Source organism: Oryx dammah, unplaced genomic scaffold (genome assembly GCF_014754425.2).
Source record: "Oryx dammah isolate SB20612 unplaced genomic scaffold, SCBI_Odam_1.1 HiC_scaffold_17, whole genome shotgun sequence".
NCBI classification, from domain to species: Eukaryota; Metazoa; Chordata; class Mammalia; order Artiodactyla; family Bovidae; genus Oryx; species Oryx dammah.
In genome coordinates this window covers 46882938-46901342 of record NW_024070201.1, presented here as the reverse complement: position 1 = coordinate 46901342, position 18405 = coordinate 46882938, and the positions used below count along the sequence as shown (strand labels likewise).

General features: G+C 41.5%; 2 protein-coding genes across 2 annotated transcripts; both read left to right on the top strand.

The window, feature by feature from the left end:
• The first annotated feature begins 1770 nt into the window (after positions 1-1770).
• On the top strand, positions 1771-2709 carry LOC120876617 (olfactory receptor 51I2-like). The gene has a single exon (XM_040258591.1). It carries the CDS (start codon positions 1771-1773, stop codon positions 2707-2709), a length of 939 nt encoding a protein of 312 aa, XP_040114525.1.
• Positions 2710-12808: 10099 nt separating this feature from the next.
• On the top strand, positions 12809-13747 carry LOC120876616 (olfactory receptor 51I2). The gene has a single exon (XM_040258589.1). The coding sequence runs from the start codon at positions 12809-12811 to the stop codon at positions 13745-13747; it is 939 nt and encodes a 312-aa protein (XP_040114523.1).
• The last annotated feature ends 4658 nt before the right edge of the window (positions 13748-18405 follow it).

Genomic DNA, 18405 nt, shown 5'->3' with positions numbered 1-18405 from the left:
AAAAAAGAACTAAGCATTATCAATAAATTCAACAGGATAAGAAAACTTAGTTATTTTCTGATTATACCTTATTTGTTGGGCTAAATCAATATATCATGTAATTCTGGGATTTCTTTAAAGATAATGAGCTCCTGTCTTACATGCCTGCCTGGCCTTCATCAAGCAATGTCTTGCACTGGGGAGAGAACTGGTGTGGCAGATTGCAGAGTTCTTTTTCAGCTAAAAGTGCTTATTGTCAGTAGTCATGAAAGTCCTCAAGAGAATAAAATCTTCCTAATGAGTTTTCAGGCACAAAGTCAGCACCACAGCTCTCCTCCTAGGGCTTAGAGTGAGATATAAAACAGGCAGGCATGAATGCACTTGAGCAGAGAGAGAGAAGAATGTGTTGTTCCATGGATGTCTCTCGTCATTCTGTTCTCTGGTGAGTTCTGAAACCCAGTAGGGGTGAACCAGCTGACTGTCCTGAAAGGGTTTAACCCTGCCCCAAGAAAGGGTTACATTGGGAAAAGGGTAGGGTGAAGAGAGAGACACTGTGTGCAGGCAATATCTTAGCTGAGTGAACAGAATAAGTGGGACTGTCCTTTGCCTTGGGGTCCTAATCCTGAAACAGCCACTAACTGCTTATGTAATTCTGAGTGATTCACCGTACTTCTCTAGATTGTCACTTTCCAGAGTCAGATTCCTTGAGATCAATGTTTCTATGATTCACTAACATTGCTGCAAGTCGAGGAAATAAAGCAGGACTTGGGCACAAGAAAGGTTCAGAAAAATAGGAGCGAAGTGATCATTGCCAATTCCACGGCTCAGACTAAGAGCTGAGCCAGCACACATGATCTAACTTTGTTCTCATTTTATTAATTCTGAGAAAAAAGATGTATAAAAGTTCTCAGGATATATAAAAAAGTATATAAAAGTCCCCCAGAGAAAAAGACATCAGTTAATCATAAGCTGTAGCCATAAATAGATGAACATATCTAAACATGGATGACTATGACATAGATTTAAAACCATGGTCCTGACATCAGCTATATTTCAATTAAAAAATAAAGAAAAAACTATGGTCTTTAGACAATCTGAATGTTAGTATACCTATACCAGATTTAGAGGAGAATTCACAAATTTTCCCCAGACAGGAACAACTTCACACCTTTGCACAAATAAAAGGTTTCTTTGTTGCTTTTTCGCAGCAACTTTGCTAGCAAAAAACTGATATCCACTGGCAGTCAATTTCATCAAAGTCTCACTGGCCCTTCTCCTCCCTAACCAAACATATATCATAATTCAGACTAGCTCTGGGGAACGCTATCATTAATTAGTGACATGTCTGAATCAAACAACACTGTGAAGGAAAAATTTAAATACTTGTATAATTACTGATGAATCATACTCCCAATGTCCTTTGTAATAGTTCTCTATGAAGTTTAATTAACCTATTCCCATTCAAAGATGTGATTAAAATTGTAGATACCATAGTGTGAACATTTTCTTTGTAATTAATTGACATACCTAACCATTTGTCAATATTGTCCTTCTTTCATAAAACAGAGGGAATATGTAGCCCAGCCTATGACTTGATGATCATAAAGTATGAAGAAAAGAAGTTTGCCTGTATTTTCTCAAAACAAGTGATTTCATGAATGCATCAGTTTAAACTGTGTAGACACCATCTGCTCTTTTACTCCTGGTTCCTTCCCTTCCAGTAAGTGCAGCTCTCAGAAATCACTAAATCAGAAGGTCTGACCCTGAAAAGCTCTCTGGTTTCCTTCTGCCATGGGGTTGTTCAATATCACTCACCCTGCCTTTTTCCTTCTGACTGGTATCACTGGCCTGGAGAGCTCTCAATTCTGGCTAGCAGGACCCCTCTGTGTGATGTATGCTGTGGCTCTCGGGGGCAACACAGTGATCCTGCAGGCTGTGAGAGCGGAGCCCAGCCTGCATCAGCCCATGTACTACTTCCTGTCCATGCTGTCTTTCAGTGACGTGGCCATGTCCGTGGCCACACTGCCTACTGTTCTCAGAACCTTCTGCCTCAATGCCCGCACCATTGATTTTGATGCCTGCCTAATCCAGATGTTCCTCATCCATTCCTTCTCCATGATGGAGTCAGGCATTCTGCTGGCCATGAGCTTTGACCGCTATGTGGCCATTTGTGATCCCTTGCGCTATGCCACTGTTCTCACTAATGAAGTCATCACTGGAATGGGTTTAGCTGTGACTGCTCGGAGCTTCATCACCCTTTTTCCTCTTCCCTTCCTCATCCAGAGGCTGCCTATCTGCAAGTCCAATGTCCTTTCCCATTCCTACTGCCTTCACCCAGACATGATGAAGCTGGCTTGTGCTGACATCACAATCAATATCATCTATGGACTCTTTGTTCTTATATCCACGTTTGGCATGGACTTGTTATTTATCTTCCTCTCCTATGTGCTCATTCTGCACTCAGTCATGGCCATTGCCTCCCGTGAGGAACGCCTCAAAGCTCTCAACACATGTGTGTCACATATCTTGGCTGTACTTGCATTTTATGTACCAATGATTGGGGTCTCCATGGTGCACCGCTTTGGGAAAAATGTCCCACGCTACATACATGTCCTTTTGTCCAACATCTACCTCTTCGTGCCTCCTGTGCTCAACCCTCTCATTTATACTGCCAAGACAAAGGAGATCCGCCGAGCCATTGTTCACATGTTCCACCACATCAAAATGTGACTTCCACATTTGGCTTTAAAATATAATGATCACTGTAGTCCTAGACTATTGGCCACAGTGTCGTTATTATCATCATTGTTGATGTTATCCTAAACATCATAATTATCATCACAAAGGTAGATTTACTGGGGGGTGGGGAGGAGTAAAAGATCAGGAAAGGAGATTCAAAACTTATAGGACAGAACAAATGTGTAACAATACATCTAACAAAAATCAATTTCATTCATAGAAAGATAACTATTAGAGTCAATTGAGTGATTAGACAAAACTTTGCAGAGGAAGATTAAGCTAGGAATCATTTTCTATAATAATAAATATTACTAATATAATAATAATTGTAATATCTGTTTCCTAAAAGTGCCAGATTCGGTTCTAAATTATTTTTGCATTAATTCATTTAATCTTTCTAACAATCTTATGAAGTATAGAGAATGAAATAAATTGTTCAAAGCAACTCACATAATGATCCAAGTGAGATTCAATACCAGTCTGTCTCCAATGTTTGTACTCAACCACTGCAAATACTGCCTCTCTAACTGACATCACTATTAACATTACAACTTCTTGAAGTATGCCAAACTGGGAAAGATAAATATCATATGACATTGCTTAAATGTGAACTCTAGAAAAAGATTTGCTGTTCATTGTTCATCATTGTTCAGTTGCTAAGCGTGTCCTGCTCTTTGTGACCCCATGGACTGCAGCACGCCAGGCTTCCCTGGCATGCTGCTAGAGTTTGCTCAAACTTGTGTCCTTTCAGTGGGTTACGCCATCCAACCGTCTCATCTTTTGTCATCCCCTTCTCCTCCTGCCCTCTGTCTCTCACAGCATCAGGGTCTTTTCCAGTGAGTCGGTTCTTCGTGTCAGGTGGCCAGACTATCAGAGCTTCTGCTTCAGCATCAGTCCTTCCAATGGATATTCAGGGTTGATTTCTTTTAGGATTGACTGGTTTGATCTCCTTGCTGTCCAAGGCACTCTCAAGAGTATTCTCCAGCATTACAGTTCAAAAGTATCAATTCTTCAGCACACAGCCTTCTTTATGGTCCAACTCTCCCATCTGTACATAACCAGTGGAAAAAACATAGCTCTGACTACATGGACCTTTGTCAGCAAAGTCATGTCTCTGCTTTTTAATAGGCTATTTAGGTTTGTCATAGCTTTTCTTCCAAGGAATAAGTGTCTTTTAATTTCCAATAAATATCATAAACAAGTTTATAGTTTATAATTTACTTAGATATCAATAGCTTACATAAAAACTTATTTTAATAGCTTAAACAAATACAACTTATCTCAGAAAAAAACACTTCTTTCTCCCCACGAGTCTGTTAATTAGGAAGTTAGTCAACATTTATTAGTCAGAAATAACACATATACATTAGTGAATGAAATGGCAACCCGCTCCAGTACTCTTGCCTGGGAAATCCCATGGACAGAGAAGCCTGGTGGGCTATAGTCCATGAGGTCATAAGAGTCAGACACGACCGAGTGACTAAACAACAGCAAAAGTTTACATATATATGCATATATAATGGATTATTTTTTTCTCTATTAAGAATACAAGGGCTTATCATTTCCAACCTCCTCAACACATGTCTCTTTAATCTATGGTCCCTATAAACAGGCTGTGTGTGTACACACCTGCACATGCCCCATAGGTCCCTAACCAAGCAAGAGCTGGAAAGTTTGGAAAACTTTCAAACACCGAAAGAAATTACTATCACTATTTTGTTCAGCAATGCCTTACTTATTCAGAACTCAGCTCAGCACATTTGTATTCAGCTGTTAGCACTACTGAGGTTAAGAAACTCTGCTCTAATCAAAGATTTAAAAGAATTATGAATTAGAGGATTTAAATAAAGGTTTCTGAAGAGACCCACTGGAAAGAGCTAAGTCTCCCAGCCCCCACCCCCATACAAGAGAAAGGAATACGGAGGTGCATCCCACTGTCCCTGAATGAAAGGAGAGTTTCCACAAGGTTTCTACTCAGAAATTATAGGTCCCCTGAGCTGTGGGGAGGAGACACAGCAGACCAGTTCCTTATTACCCCTGGAAATTTAAATGGAGCAATGGAAGTTACCCTGCTGCTCTGATAGCAGGATTGAGTAGGGGACTATTGCTGTTTTGAGGTAGGACATTTGCTTCACACAGGAAGGCTGCCCATTTCCTGGGTGGCCTACATGTTAGAGAGAGCAGGCATGGTGTGGTTGTAGATCCTGACCAGAAGAACGTAAAGGGGATCTGGGTTGTGGACGGAGTCAAAAGCAATCACATAAAAATATATTAGTTAAAATTGATGTAGGATATAGATGGACCCCTGGCCTGGACAACTGGTGTTTGTCAATTGGAGTACAACTGAAGCTTTGTTTTCCCTCAGAGATTCCAAGGATGAAGCTAGTGGCAAAAGCTGAGCTTTGCTGGAGTAAAGAGATAACATGCAGAAGTCTTCTGAGATCAAGGAAACTTCCCTGACAGCAAACACAGGTACAGAAAGGAGGGGTTGATGCCCCATGATATGTGATGCCAAGACTCCCACAGGTCTGTGTGGTAGAGTCCATCTTAGGAAAAAGTTGCACAAGCATATTGGGGAGGGTCCTAGGGCAGGACAGGTGTGAAAAAGAAAACAAGATAATTGGGCAAAGATAGACTAAGACTGGACTTCCCTGGTGGCTCAGGTGGTAAAAAAATCTGCCTGCAGTGCAGGAGACCCAGGTTCAATCCCTGGGTCAGGAAGATCCCCTGGAGAACGGAATTGCTACCCATTTCAGTATTCTTGCCTGGAGAATTCCATGGACAGAGGAGCCTGGTGGACTACAGTTCATGGGGTCGCAGAGAGTTGGACGTGACTGAGCGATTAATGCTTTCATTTTTAAACAAAGACTGGGGAGAACTGCCCTCTGTAAGTTATTTGAATCACCTCTTACTGTGATCTTCCCCATTACGGAGGACACTCACATCCTTTCTCTCTGGGTGTGTATTTTTGGCTTGATCTTGTCTTAAATAAGCAAACTATGATTCTGTGTGCTCTCCCACATTTCACTTTCATACATTGGAGAAGGAAATGGCAATCCACTCCAGCGTTCTTGCCTGGAGAATCCCAGGGATGGGGGAGCCTGGTGGGCTGCCGTCTATGGGGTCACACAGGGTCGGACGCGACTGAAGTGACTTAGCAGCAGCAGCAGCTCTCCCACATGTTACGCTGTATCTCTGATAATAAATGTTGTACTTATTTTTGCAGTTTTTGTTTCCTTGAGAAATTCATTTCTCATAAGAAGCAAGAGCCAGGGAAACTGTGTTTCTAGTCTCCAGTTGCTGGTAGACTAGCAGCTAGGATTCCTGGTTTTCATCCAGGCCACCCAGGTCCAATTTCTAGGCAGGGAACTAAGATGCAAGACTGCTCACTGCTATCTCTTCAAGATCAAAGTCAAGTGGAGAGGTAAAAGTTGGAAAGAAATTTCTTCAAATAATTAATGAAAGCACCCAATGAAAGAATCAGCTTTAAGTATTGTTTTAAGTATTTAACAAACCTAGGAAACATGATATCAGCTAACTGAATCATAATGAATTATGAACCTTGCCATTTCCCTTCTGGCTCCTTTCTGGGTGAGAAGTCAGGTACCATTGTTAGCAAGGGAAGGATAGCAGAAAATCAGTTCAGTTCAGTCGCTCAGTCGTGTCCAACTCTTTGCGACCCCATGAATCGCAGCACACCAGGCCTCCCTGTCCATCACCAACTCCCGGAGTTCACTCAGACTCATGTCCATCGAGTCCGTGATGCCATCCAGCCATCTCATCCTCTGTCGTCCCCTTCTCCTCTTGCCCCCAATCCCTCCCAGCATCAGAGTCTTTTCTAATGAGTCAACTCTTTGTCTGAGGTGGCCAAAGTACTGGAGTTTCAGCTTTAGCATCATTCCTTCCAAAGAAATCCCAGGGCTGATCTCCTTCAGAATGGACTGGTTGGATCTCCTTGCAGTCCAAGGGACTCTCAAGAGTCTTCTCCTACACCACAATTCAAAAGCATCAATTCTTTGGTGCTTAACCTTCTTCACAGTCCAACTCTCACATCACATAGCAGAAAATAAAAGACTGTAATTCTGAACACTGGAAGATTCGACTATTACATGAGTCTGTTATTCACTTAATGATGTCTGACTCTTTGTGACCCCATAGACCGTAGCCCACTAAGCTCCTCTGTCCATGAACTTTTCCAGCCAAGAATACCCAGCCAAGAATGGGTAACCATTCTCTTCTTCAGGGGCTCTTCCCCATCCAGGCATTGAGCCCAGTCTCCCACATTGCAGGCAGATTCTTTCCATCTGAGCTATAGGGAAGCTATACATGATTCTGGGTTGTCCAGATACTCAGTAGAGGAAATTTTATCATCTGAATGTGACCAGAAATATTAAGGAACTTGTTTTTCATGTAGGAGTAAAGGAAGAACTAGCATTTTCAATATATTTAAGAGGAAAAGAAAAGTGATCTTAATCATTTTTGATTATACCTTCTTTCTTGGGCTTGGTCAGCATATCACATAATTCTGGAATTTTTTAGAGGGTAATGAGCTCCTGTCTTACATGCCTATCCAGCCTTCAGTGAATGGTGTCTTGGATTGGGTAAGAATCAGTCTCGCAGATTGTTGAGTTATTTTTCAGCTAAGAGAGTATATGCTTTATTCTCAGTAGTCATTAAAGACCTCAAGAGAATAAAACCTTCCTGATGAGTTTTCAGACAAAAAGTCAGCATCACTGCTCTCTCTCTCGGGGCTTAGAATGAGATATAAAAGAGGCAAGCATGAATGCACTTTATAGTAGATAGAAGAATATGTTGTTCTGTGGGTGTCTCTCATCTGCCTGTCTTCTGGTGAGTTCTGAACCCAAGTAGGGGGGAGACCCAGGTTCAATCTCTGGATCAGAAAAATGCCCTGAAGAAGGGAATGGCTACCTACTCCAGTATTCTTGCCTAAAGAATCCCATAAACAGAGGAGCCTGGTGGGCTACAAGTCCATAGGTTTGCAAAGAGTCAGACACGACTGAGCGACTAACACAACAAAGCGGTGAGCTAGCTGACTGTCCTGAAATGGTTTAACCTTGCCCCAAGTAAGGGTTAACTAGGAAAGGGATAGGGTGAGGAGAAGAGGGAGAGACTGAGGGGAGGTTATCAGATGGTAGTATCTTAGCTGGGTGAGCAGAGCAGGTGGAAATGCCCCCGGACTTGAGGTTCTTGTCCTGGCACTGCCTCTAACTGATTGTGTAACTCTGGGTGATTCACTGTAGTTCTCCAGATTGTCGCTTTCCAGAGGCAGCTTCCTTGGGATTAATATTTGCATGATTCACTAACATTGTTGCAATTGAGGAAGGAAAGCAGGATTCAGGGCACAAGAAAGGTTCAGAAAAACAGGAGCGAAGTGGTCACTATCAAATCTACAACTCAGATAATGGCTGAGCCAGCACACATGGTCTAACTTTGCTTTTATCTTATGAATTCTGAGACACAATATGTAAAATCACCAAGGAGATTAAAGAGTAACAAAAATCAGTTAATGGTAAACTTTTGATGAGCCATGAACAGACAAGCATTTCTAACTCGTTATTATCCATCACATAGATGAAAAATTATGGTCTTTACAAGACTCTCTATATAACTCTCCAATCCCGTCAGAACAACAGAGCCATAAAAGATACTATAAAATGTCCACAAAAATTGATATAAAGAAGAAAACACAGAGGTCTAGAGAGGTCTCACACAGCCAGGGCATGCCAGAGCATGGTAAAATCACAGGACTCCTGATGCTCAGCCCAAGACCCGTTTCCCTAAACCATTTTGGTTCCTATAAATCTTCAGTAGAAGAAAAGGTTCTGGGTTCCAAGAGCAGAAGAAATAGTCAGCATTGAATACAGGGTGTGTTTGTTTTTGTTTTTGTTTTTTTGTATCACTGTCTCACGTGAATCTGCCTTTTGAAACACTCTCTCTTCAAGGGTATCTGAGAAATCTCCACCCAGAAATATGTACCTCCTTTTTCTTTTCCAATGTCCTCCCCAACACTTCATAATGCCTCAAAGGCATCAGTGCAATACTCAGTTCAATTCAGTCATTCAATCATGTCTGACTCTTTGTGACCCCATGGACTGTAGTATGCCAGGCTTTCCTGTTTATCACCAACTCCCAGAGCTTGCTCAAACTCATGTCCATCGAGTCTGTGATGCCATCCAACCACCTCATCCACTCTTGTCTCCTCCTGCCTTCAATCTTTCCCAGTATCAGGGTCTGGGTTTTTTCCAATGAGTCAATTCTTCACATCAGGTGACCAAAGTATTGGAGTTTCAGCTTCAGCCTCAGTCCTTCCAATGAATATTCATGACTGATTTCCTTTAGGACTGACTGATTTGATCTCCTTGCAGTCAAAGGGACTCTCAAGAGTCTTCTCCAAGATTACAGTTCAAAAGCATCAATTCTCCAGTGCTCTGCTGTCTTTATATTCCACTCCAGTATTCTTGGTCTTTCCTTGTGGCTCAGCTGGTAAAGAATCTGCCTGCAATGTGGGAGACCTGGGTTCAGTCCCTGGCTTGGGAAGATCCCCAGGAGAGGGGAAAGGCTACCCACTCCAGTATTCTGGCCTGGAGAATTCCATGGAGTGTATAGTACATGGGGACACAAAGAGTCAGTCATGACTGAGCGACTTTCACTGTCACTTCTCACATCAAAACATGACTACTTGGAAAACCACAGCTTTGACTAGACTGACTTTTGTCTGCAAAGTAATGTCTCTGCTTTTTAACATGTTATCTAGGTTGGTCATAGCTTTTCTTCCAAGGAGCAAGCATTTTTTAATTTCATGGCTGCAGTCACCATCAGCAGTGATTTTGGAGCCCAAGAAAATAAAGTCTGTCACTGTTTCCCCATCTATTTACCATGAAATGATGGGACCAGATGCCATGATCTTTTGTTTATTGAGTGTTGAATTTTAAGCCAGCTTTTTCACTCTTCTCTTTTACTTTCATCAAGAGGCTCTTTAGTTTCTCTTTGCTTTCTGCCATAAGGGTGGTGTCATCTGCACATCTGAGGTTACTGATATTTTTCCTGGCAATCTTGATTCCAGCTTGTGCTTCATCCAGCCCGGCATTTCTTACACAAGTGAAATAAGTAGGGTGACAATATACACAAGTACATCAAGGAGTACGTCAAAGCTGTATATTGTCACCTTGCTTTTTAACTTATATGAAGAGTACAATATTGGAGTCTTACATATCTTTACTTGAGGTTTTATCAGCTACTTGCATACTCTGTGAGGCAAGCTCACCTCATTGAACCTTCATTCAGTCAGTTCAGTCACTCAGTCATGTCCAATTCTTTGAGACCCCATGGATTAGCACATCAGGCTTCCCTGTCCATCATCATCAGTGAGCCTTAGTTTCCACTTCTGCCAAGAATTAATGAGTAAATAGTTGTAAATTTCCTTGCAGAGTATCTGGCACATAGCATATGCTCCATAAATATTGGTTTTTCTCTCACTACATTTTTTGTCTTTGCCTGCATCTACACCACCCACAAATTCAGTGGCTGCTGGATATAGTAAACAATGGGATCCTGGGACAGTCAGGAAGCCTTTTTCCCATAAACAGTAGAGCTAGGATAGCCAGACCCAGAATGGCTTTGTCTCTGCCCTGCACAAAATAAGCCTGTTTTCTTCTCCTTTTCTTTCTTTACATTAGCTCAGTTCTTGACTTTTTTTCTGATTACCTTCTATAAGGCTGTGTAAGAAGCATGAGGATTCTAGTCATAGGAAAGAAAAAAGATATGGAGAAGTTTAATCATTTCCATATCCAAAGGAATTACAGTTCTGAAGGGGAGATGAGCATGCATGGACGGATCCCTAAGACCAGAGAGATATAACCAATCACATAGAGAAGTGGCCCCTAACTTTCTGGGAACCACAGGAAGGTCTGAGTTCTAGCCTGCCAGAGAAAATTCAGGAGTTTTTCCCAAGGTGTGAATACTGCATTACAAACTATCCCAGCATCTCTGTGACTTTCAGGTACCTTCAGTTCAGTTCAGTTCAATTCAGTTCAGTCGCTCAGTCATGTCCGACTCTTTGCGACCCCATGAATCGCAGCACGCCAGGCCTCCCTGTCCATCACCATCGCCCAGAGTTCACTCAGATTCACGTCCATCGAGTCCGTGATGCCATCCAGCCATCTCATCCTCGGTCATCCCCTTGTTCTCCTGCCCCCCAATCCCTCCCAGCATCAGAGTCTTTTCCAATGAGTCAACTCTTTGCATGAGGTGGCCAAAGTACTGGAGTTTCAGCTTTAGCATCATTCCTTCCAAAGAAATCCCAGGGCTGATCTCCTTCAGAATGGACTGGTTGGATCTCCTTGCAGTCCAAGGGACTCTCAAGAGTCTTCTCCAACACCACAGTTCAAAAGCATCAATTCTTCGGCGCTCAAACTTCTTCACAGTCCAACTCTCACATCCATACATGACCATAGGAAAAACCATAGCCTTGACTAGATGGACCTTCGTCGGCAAAGTAACGTCTCTGCTTTTGAATATGCTATCTAGGTTGGTCATAGCTTTCCTTCCAAGGAGTAAGTGTCTTTTAATTTCAGGTACCTAGGGCTCCCTTTTTCCTCCATTCCCATCAGAAAGGACACTGCCATTACTTTCTGGCCTTGTTTTGTTAGAGGCTAGAGAGGAAGGTAAAGGGAAAATAATAGAAGGTATTTCTGGAGCTCCTCCCCCAAAGAAGGATGCCTTAGAAGCCTGAAACATGTCCGCTAGGTGAAAAGGCTTCTAACTTTCTTTCTTCATCCATCATGAAATAATGAACCTGGAAGAGTTTTGAAAACATAAGAATAAAGACAAATAAAAAAATAATTACTGTTACAGAGAAGTAGTTGTGGGTTAGTCTCTAGGAATTGGGTAAGTAATACATAAATGCTACTGTAAGAAAAATTGTGAGTAAATGCAATGCATGAGAGTAAAAAGAGAGTCTAGGTGGATTAGGGGATGAACATCAGTGGGTAAGAGGAATATATGAGCAGGTAGGTCAAAGCATTTGTTGTATGAGTATACAAATCTACAAATACACCTGAATGTTTATTCAGGTATTAATACTGCATCTATGTCAACATGGACTGAAGCGATGAGCCTGAGAGGGTATGTGCATTAAAAATTATAAAGATCAAAAGGGAGTATTAAATATATATTAGTATAAGAAGAATAAGTTGGTGAGAGAAAGAGAGGTGTGAATGCTTTTATAAAGAGTATGAATGGGATCCACTATGAGACTGTTTTGAAAGTACAGGAATGTGTCTATGAGAATAAGCATATTTTGAGAGTATATATGACTAAAGGTGTGGAAAATTTCTGTTTAGAACAATGCTTTCCCAAAGACTCAATGACACCGTACCTGTAGCAGATTTAGGGAAGAATTCATTATTTTTCCAAAAACCAGAACTGCATGATGCCTTTGCACAAATAAACAGTTTCTTTGTTGATCTTTTGCAGCAATTCTGCCTCCTGTAAAGAGGCAATCCTTTTCATCCAGGTCCCACTGCCTCTTCCCCTCTCTCAGCAAACACACATTATAGTTCAAAATATCTCTGGGGGGTGCTTTCATTACTCAGTGACATGTCTGAATTAAATAAAATTTTCAAGGGATAATGTAAGTACTTCAAAAAGCTACTGATAACTCAAACCCTCACTGTTATTTTAAAATAACTATCTATGAATTCTGGTTACCATAATTTCATTCAATGGTTCTTTTAAAGCACATGAAAATTGTGGATAAAACTATATAGTTTTGATTTAAACATAGTAAACCAATTTATATATTTAAACATTTGTCAATATCTTCCTTATTCCATAAAACAGAGAGAAACAGTAGCCCAGCCTATGACTTGATGATCATAAAGTATGAAGAAAAGAAGTTTGCCTGTATTTTCTCAAAACAAGTGATTTCATGAATGCATCAGTTTAAACTGTGTAGACACCATCTGCTCTGTCTTTTACTCCCTGGTTCCTTCCTTCCAGTAAGTGCAGTTCTCAGAAATCACTAAATCAGAAGGTCTGACCCTGAAAAGCTCTCTGGTTTCCTTCTGCCATGGGGTTGTTCAATATCACTCACCCTGCCTTTTTCCTTCTGACTGGTATCCCTGGCCTGGAGAGCTCTCAGTTCTGGCTAGCAGGACCCCTCTGTGTGATGTATGCTGTGGCTCTCGGGGGCAACACAGTGATCCTGCAGGCTGTGAGAGCGGAGCCCAGCCTGCATCAGCCCATGTACTACTTCCTGTCCATGCTGTCTTTCAGCGACGTGGCCATGTCCGTGGCCACACTGCCTACTGTTCTCAGAACCTTCTGCCTCAATGCCCGCACCATTGATTTTGATGCCTGCCTAATCCAGATGTTCCTCATCCATTCCTTCTCCATGATGGAGTCAGGCATTCTGCTGGCCATGAGCTTTGACCACTATGTGGCCATTTGTGATCCCTTGCGCTATGCCACTGTGCTCACTAATGAAGTCATCACTGGAATGGGTTTAGCTGTGACTGCTCGGAGCTTTATCATCCTCTTTCCTCTTCCCTTTCTTTTCAAGAGGCTTCCTATCTGCAGATCCAATGTCCTTTCCCATTCCTACTGCCTTCACCCAGACATGATGAAGCTGGCTTGTGCTGATATCACTATCAACAGCGTCTATGGATTCTTTGTTCTTATATCCACGTTTGGCATGGACTTGTTATTTATCTTCCTCTCCTATGTGCTCATTCTGCACTCAGTCATGGCCATTGCCTCCCGTGAGGAACGCCTCAAAGCTCTCAACACATGTGTGTCACATATCTTGGCTGTACTTGCATTTTATGTACCAATGATTGGAGTCTCCACAGTGCACCGCTTTGGGAAGCATGTCCCACGCTACATACATGTCCTTTTGTCCAACATCTACCTCTTCGTGCCTCCTGTGCTCAACCCTCTCATTTATAGCGCCAAGACAAAGGATATCCGCCGAGCCATCGTTCACATGTTTCACCGCATCAAAATGTGACTTCCACATTTGGTTTTAAAACCTGATGCTTATTGTACGTATAGACTGTCATCCATGGTGTCATCAACATTATCATCAAGAATACGATAGATGTGTGTACTGGGGGGAAAGTATAATATCAGGAATGAAGCAGCAAATCTATAACACAAAACAAATGAATAGTACAGTCAGCAAACATTAACGGTGTCCATAGAAACATAAATATTAGAGGCAACTGAATGATTAGACAAAACTTTACAAAGGGGATTGATCTAAGCTAGAAATAATTTTCTATAATGACACATATTACTAATATAATTCTAATTAATACACTGAGTCCTAAAAAGTGCCAGGTTTTGTTCTAAATTATTTTTGTTGAAATTCATTTAATCTTTGTAACAATCTTATGAGATAAATATGATTAAATTGTTCAGAGTAACACAGATAATATGGGATCCAGATGAGCATCAATACTCGTTTGTCTACAGCATTTGTACTCATTTGTACTCAACCATACAACTACTTTTCACAGCTATTTGTAAGGCCTGCTCAGACAGCCATTTTGCTTTTTTTTTTTTTTTTGCATTTCTTTTTCTTGGGGGTGGTTTTGCTCCCTGTCTCCTGTACAATGTCACGAACCTCCATCCTTAGTTCTTCGGGCACTCTATCAGATCTAGTCCCTTAAATCTATTTCTCACTTCCACTGTATAGTCATAAGAGATTTGATTTAGGTCTTACCTGAATGGTCTAGTGGTTTTCCCCACTTTCTTCAATTTAAGTCTGAATTTGTCAATAAGGAGTTCATGATCTGAGCCACAGTCTGCTCCCGGTCTTGTTTTTGCTGACTGTATAGAGCTTCTCCATCTTTGGCTGCAAAGAATATAATCAATCTGATTTTGGTGTTGACCATCTGGTGATGTCCATGTGTAGAGTCTTCTCCTATGCTGTTGGAAGAGGATATTTGCTATGACCAGTGCGTTCTCTTGGAAGAACTCTGTTAGCCTTTGCCCTGCTTCATTCTGGACTTCAAGGCCAAATTTGCCTGTTACTCCAGGTGTTTCTTGACTTTCTACTTTCGCATTCCAGTCCCCTGTAATGAAAAGGACATCTTTATGGGGTGTTAGTTCTAAAAGGTCTTGTAGGTCTTCATAGAACTGTTCAACTTCAGCTTCTTCAGCATTACTGGTGGGGGCATAGACTTGGATTACCATGATATTGAATGGTTTGCCTTGGAAATGAACAAAGATCATTCTGTCGTTTTTGAGATTGCATCCAAGTACTGCATTTTGGACTCTTTTGTTGATTATGATGGCTACTCCATTTCTTCTAAGAGATTCCTACACACAGTAGTAGATACAATTGTCGTCTGAGTTAAATTCACCCATTCCAGTCCATTTTAGTTCACTGATTCCTAGAATGTCGACATTCACTCTTCCAATCTCCTGTTTGACCACTTCCAATTTGCCTTGATTCATGGACCTGACATTCCAAGTTCCTATGCAATACTGCTCTTTACAGCATTGAATCTTGGTTCTATCACCAGTCTCATTCACAACTGGGTGTTGTTTTTGCTTTGGCTCCATCCTTTCATTCTTTCTGGAGTTATTTCTCCACTGATCTCCAGTAGCCTATTGGGCACCTACTGACCTGGGGAGTTCATTTCTCAGTGTCCTATCTTTTTGCCTTTTCATACTGTTCATGGGGTTCTCAAGGCAAGAATACTGCAGTGGCTTGCCATTCCCTTCTCGAGTGGACCACATTCTGTCAGACCTCTCCACCATGACCTGTCCGTCATGGGTTGCCCCACATGGCACGGCTTAGTTTCATTAAGTTAGACAAGGCTGTAGTCCATGTTTTCAGATTGGCTAGTTGTCTGGAATTGTGGTTTCAGTCAGTCTGCCCTCTGATGCCCTCTCTGAGCACCTACCGTCTTACCTGGGTTTCTCTTACCTTGGACGTGAAGTATCTCTTCATCGCTGCTCCAGCAAAGTGCAGCCGCCGCTACTTACCTTGGACGTGGGGTAGCTCCTCTCAGCTGTGCTCATGCTTCATCGCAGCCGCAGCGCTCATGCACCATCACAGCCGCAAATAGCTGTGAAAGAAGAGAAGTGAAAAGCAAAGGAGAAAAGGAAAGATAACCATTTGAATTCAAAGTTCCAAAGAATAGCAAGGAGAGATAAGAAAGCCTTCCTCAGCAATCAATGCAAAGAAATAAAGGAAAACAATAGAATGGGAAAGACTGGAGATCTCTTCAAGAAAACTAGAGATACCAAGGGAACATTTCATGCAAAGATGGGCTTAATAAAGGGCAGAAATGGTATGGACCTAACAGAAGCAGAAGATATTAAGAAGAGGTGGCAAGAATACACAGAAGAACTGTTCAAAAATGATCTTCATGACCCAGATAATCACGAGGGTGTGATCACTCCCACTCACCTAGAGCCAGACATCCTGGAATGTGAAGTCAAGTGGGCCTCAGGAAGCATCACTATGAACAAAGCTAATGGAGGGGATGAAATTCCAGCTGAGCTATTTCAAATTCTAAAAAATGATGCTGTGAAAGTGCTGCACTCAATATGTCAGCAAATTTGGAAAACTCATCAGTGGCCACGGGACTGGAAAAGGTCAGTTTTCATTCCAATCCCAAAGAAAGGTAATGCCAAAGAATGCTCAAACTACCACACAATTGCACTCATCTCACACGCTAGTAAAGTAATGCTCAAAATTCTCCAAGCCAGGCTTCAGCAATACGTGAACCATGAACTTCCAGATGTTCACGCTGGTTTTAGACAAAGCAGAGGAAACAGAAATCAAATTGCCAGTATCCACTGGATCATCAAAAAAGCAACAGAGTTCCAGAAAAAACATCTGCTTTATCGACTATGCCAAAGCCTTTGACTGTGTGGATCACAATAAACTGTGGAAAATTCTGAAAGAGATGGGAATACCAGACCACCTAATCTGCCTCTTGAGAAACTTATATGCAGGTCAGGAAGCAACAGCTAGAACTGGACATGGAACAACAGACTGGTTCCAAATAGGAAAAGGAGTATGTCAAGGCTGTATATTGCCATCCTGCTTATTAAACTTATATACAGAGTACATCATGAGAAACGCTGGACTGGAAGAAGCACAAGCTGGAATCAAGATTGCCGGGAGAAATATCAATAACCTCAGGTATGCAGATGACACCATCCTTATGGCAGAAAGTGAAGAGGAACTAAAGAGCCTCTTGATGAAAGTGAAAGAGGAGAGTGAAAAAGTTGGCTTAAACCTCAACATTCAGAAATCTAAGATCATGGCATCTGGTCCCATCACTTCATGGCAAATAGATGGGGAATCAGTGGCTGACTTTATTTTTCTGGACTCCAAAAGCACTGTAGATTGTGATTGCAGCCATGAAATTAAAAGAGGCTTGCTCCTTGGAAGGAAAATTATGACCAGCCTAGACAGCATATTCAAAAGCAAAGACACTACTTTGCCAACAAAGGTCCGTCTAGTCAAGGCTATGGTTTTTCCCGTGGCCATGTATGGATGTGAGAGTTGGATTATAAAGAAAGCTGAGCACCGAAGAACTGATGTTTTTGAACTGTGGTGTTGGAGAAGACTCTCGAGAGTCCCTTGGACTGCAAGGAGATCCAACCAGTCCATCCTAAAGGAGATCAGTCCTGGGTGTTCATTGGAGGGACTGATGTTGAAGCTGAAACTCCAATACTTTGGCCACCTGATGCAGAGAGCTGACTCATTTGAAAAGACCCTGATGCTGGGAAAGATTGAGGGCAGGAGAACAAGGGGACGACAGAGAATGAGATGGTTTGATGGCATCACCGACTCAATGGACATGGGTTTGGGTGGACTCCAGGAGTTGGTGATGGACAGGGAGGCCTGGTGTACTGAGGTTCATGGGGTCGCAAAGACTCAGACATGACTGAGTGACTGAAGTGAACTGAACTGATACAAATACTGCCTCTCTAATTGGCATCACTATTAACATTGCAACTTTCATCACCATTGTCCTCTTCAAATAATCATGAGTTGTTTTAACTTCAAAAAATGAGATTTGATATATTTTCAGAACTTGCCATAAGATGTATATGTATGACCCAGGAAAAATGATAAGATTGACTTCAAAAAGAAACCCCAGATTCCTCTCTGCTTCTTTTATATGTCTACCATTCAATCCCCCCGCCTCCAACAAGGAAAATAATGTTTAATATCTGAGCCATAATTTTTTTTAGAAAATTTTACTGTGTATAATTTTTATTTCTCTTACTTTCTTGGATTTTTTAATTGAAATATATTTGATTTACCATATTATTTAAGTTTCAGTTGTACAGCATAGTGATTCACAATTTTTTAAAAATTATCTATTTCTTCCACATAATGACATATCAGAGATTATTTCTTCTAGAATTTCTAGCTCCAAAATTCCTAGCATAGGCAGAATAGAGTTTTTATAATTTATACACTAGAAAATGTTTTTGGAACTTCTCTCATACAGTTTTTTTTAACCTATTCTTTCCTTGATACAAGGAAGATAAGATATAATACAAAATTTGTTAGCCTCATTTTAGTGTTTATAGACTAAGTTAGACATACACCTATACCATATTTAAGGGGATGCCAAACAGAGTCTAATCTATTCACCAAGGAAACTGGGCTAGAGACCTCAAAGCAGC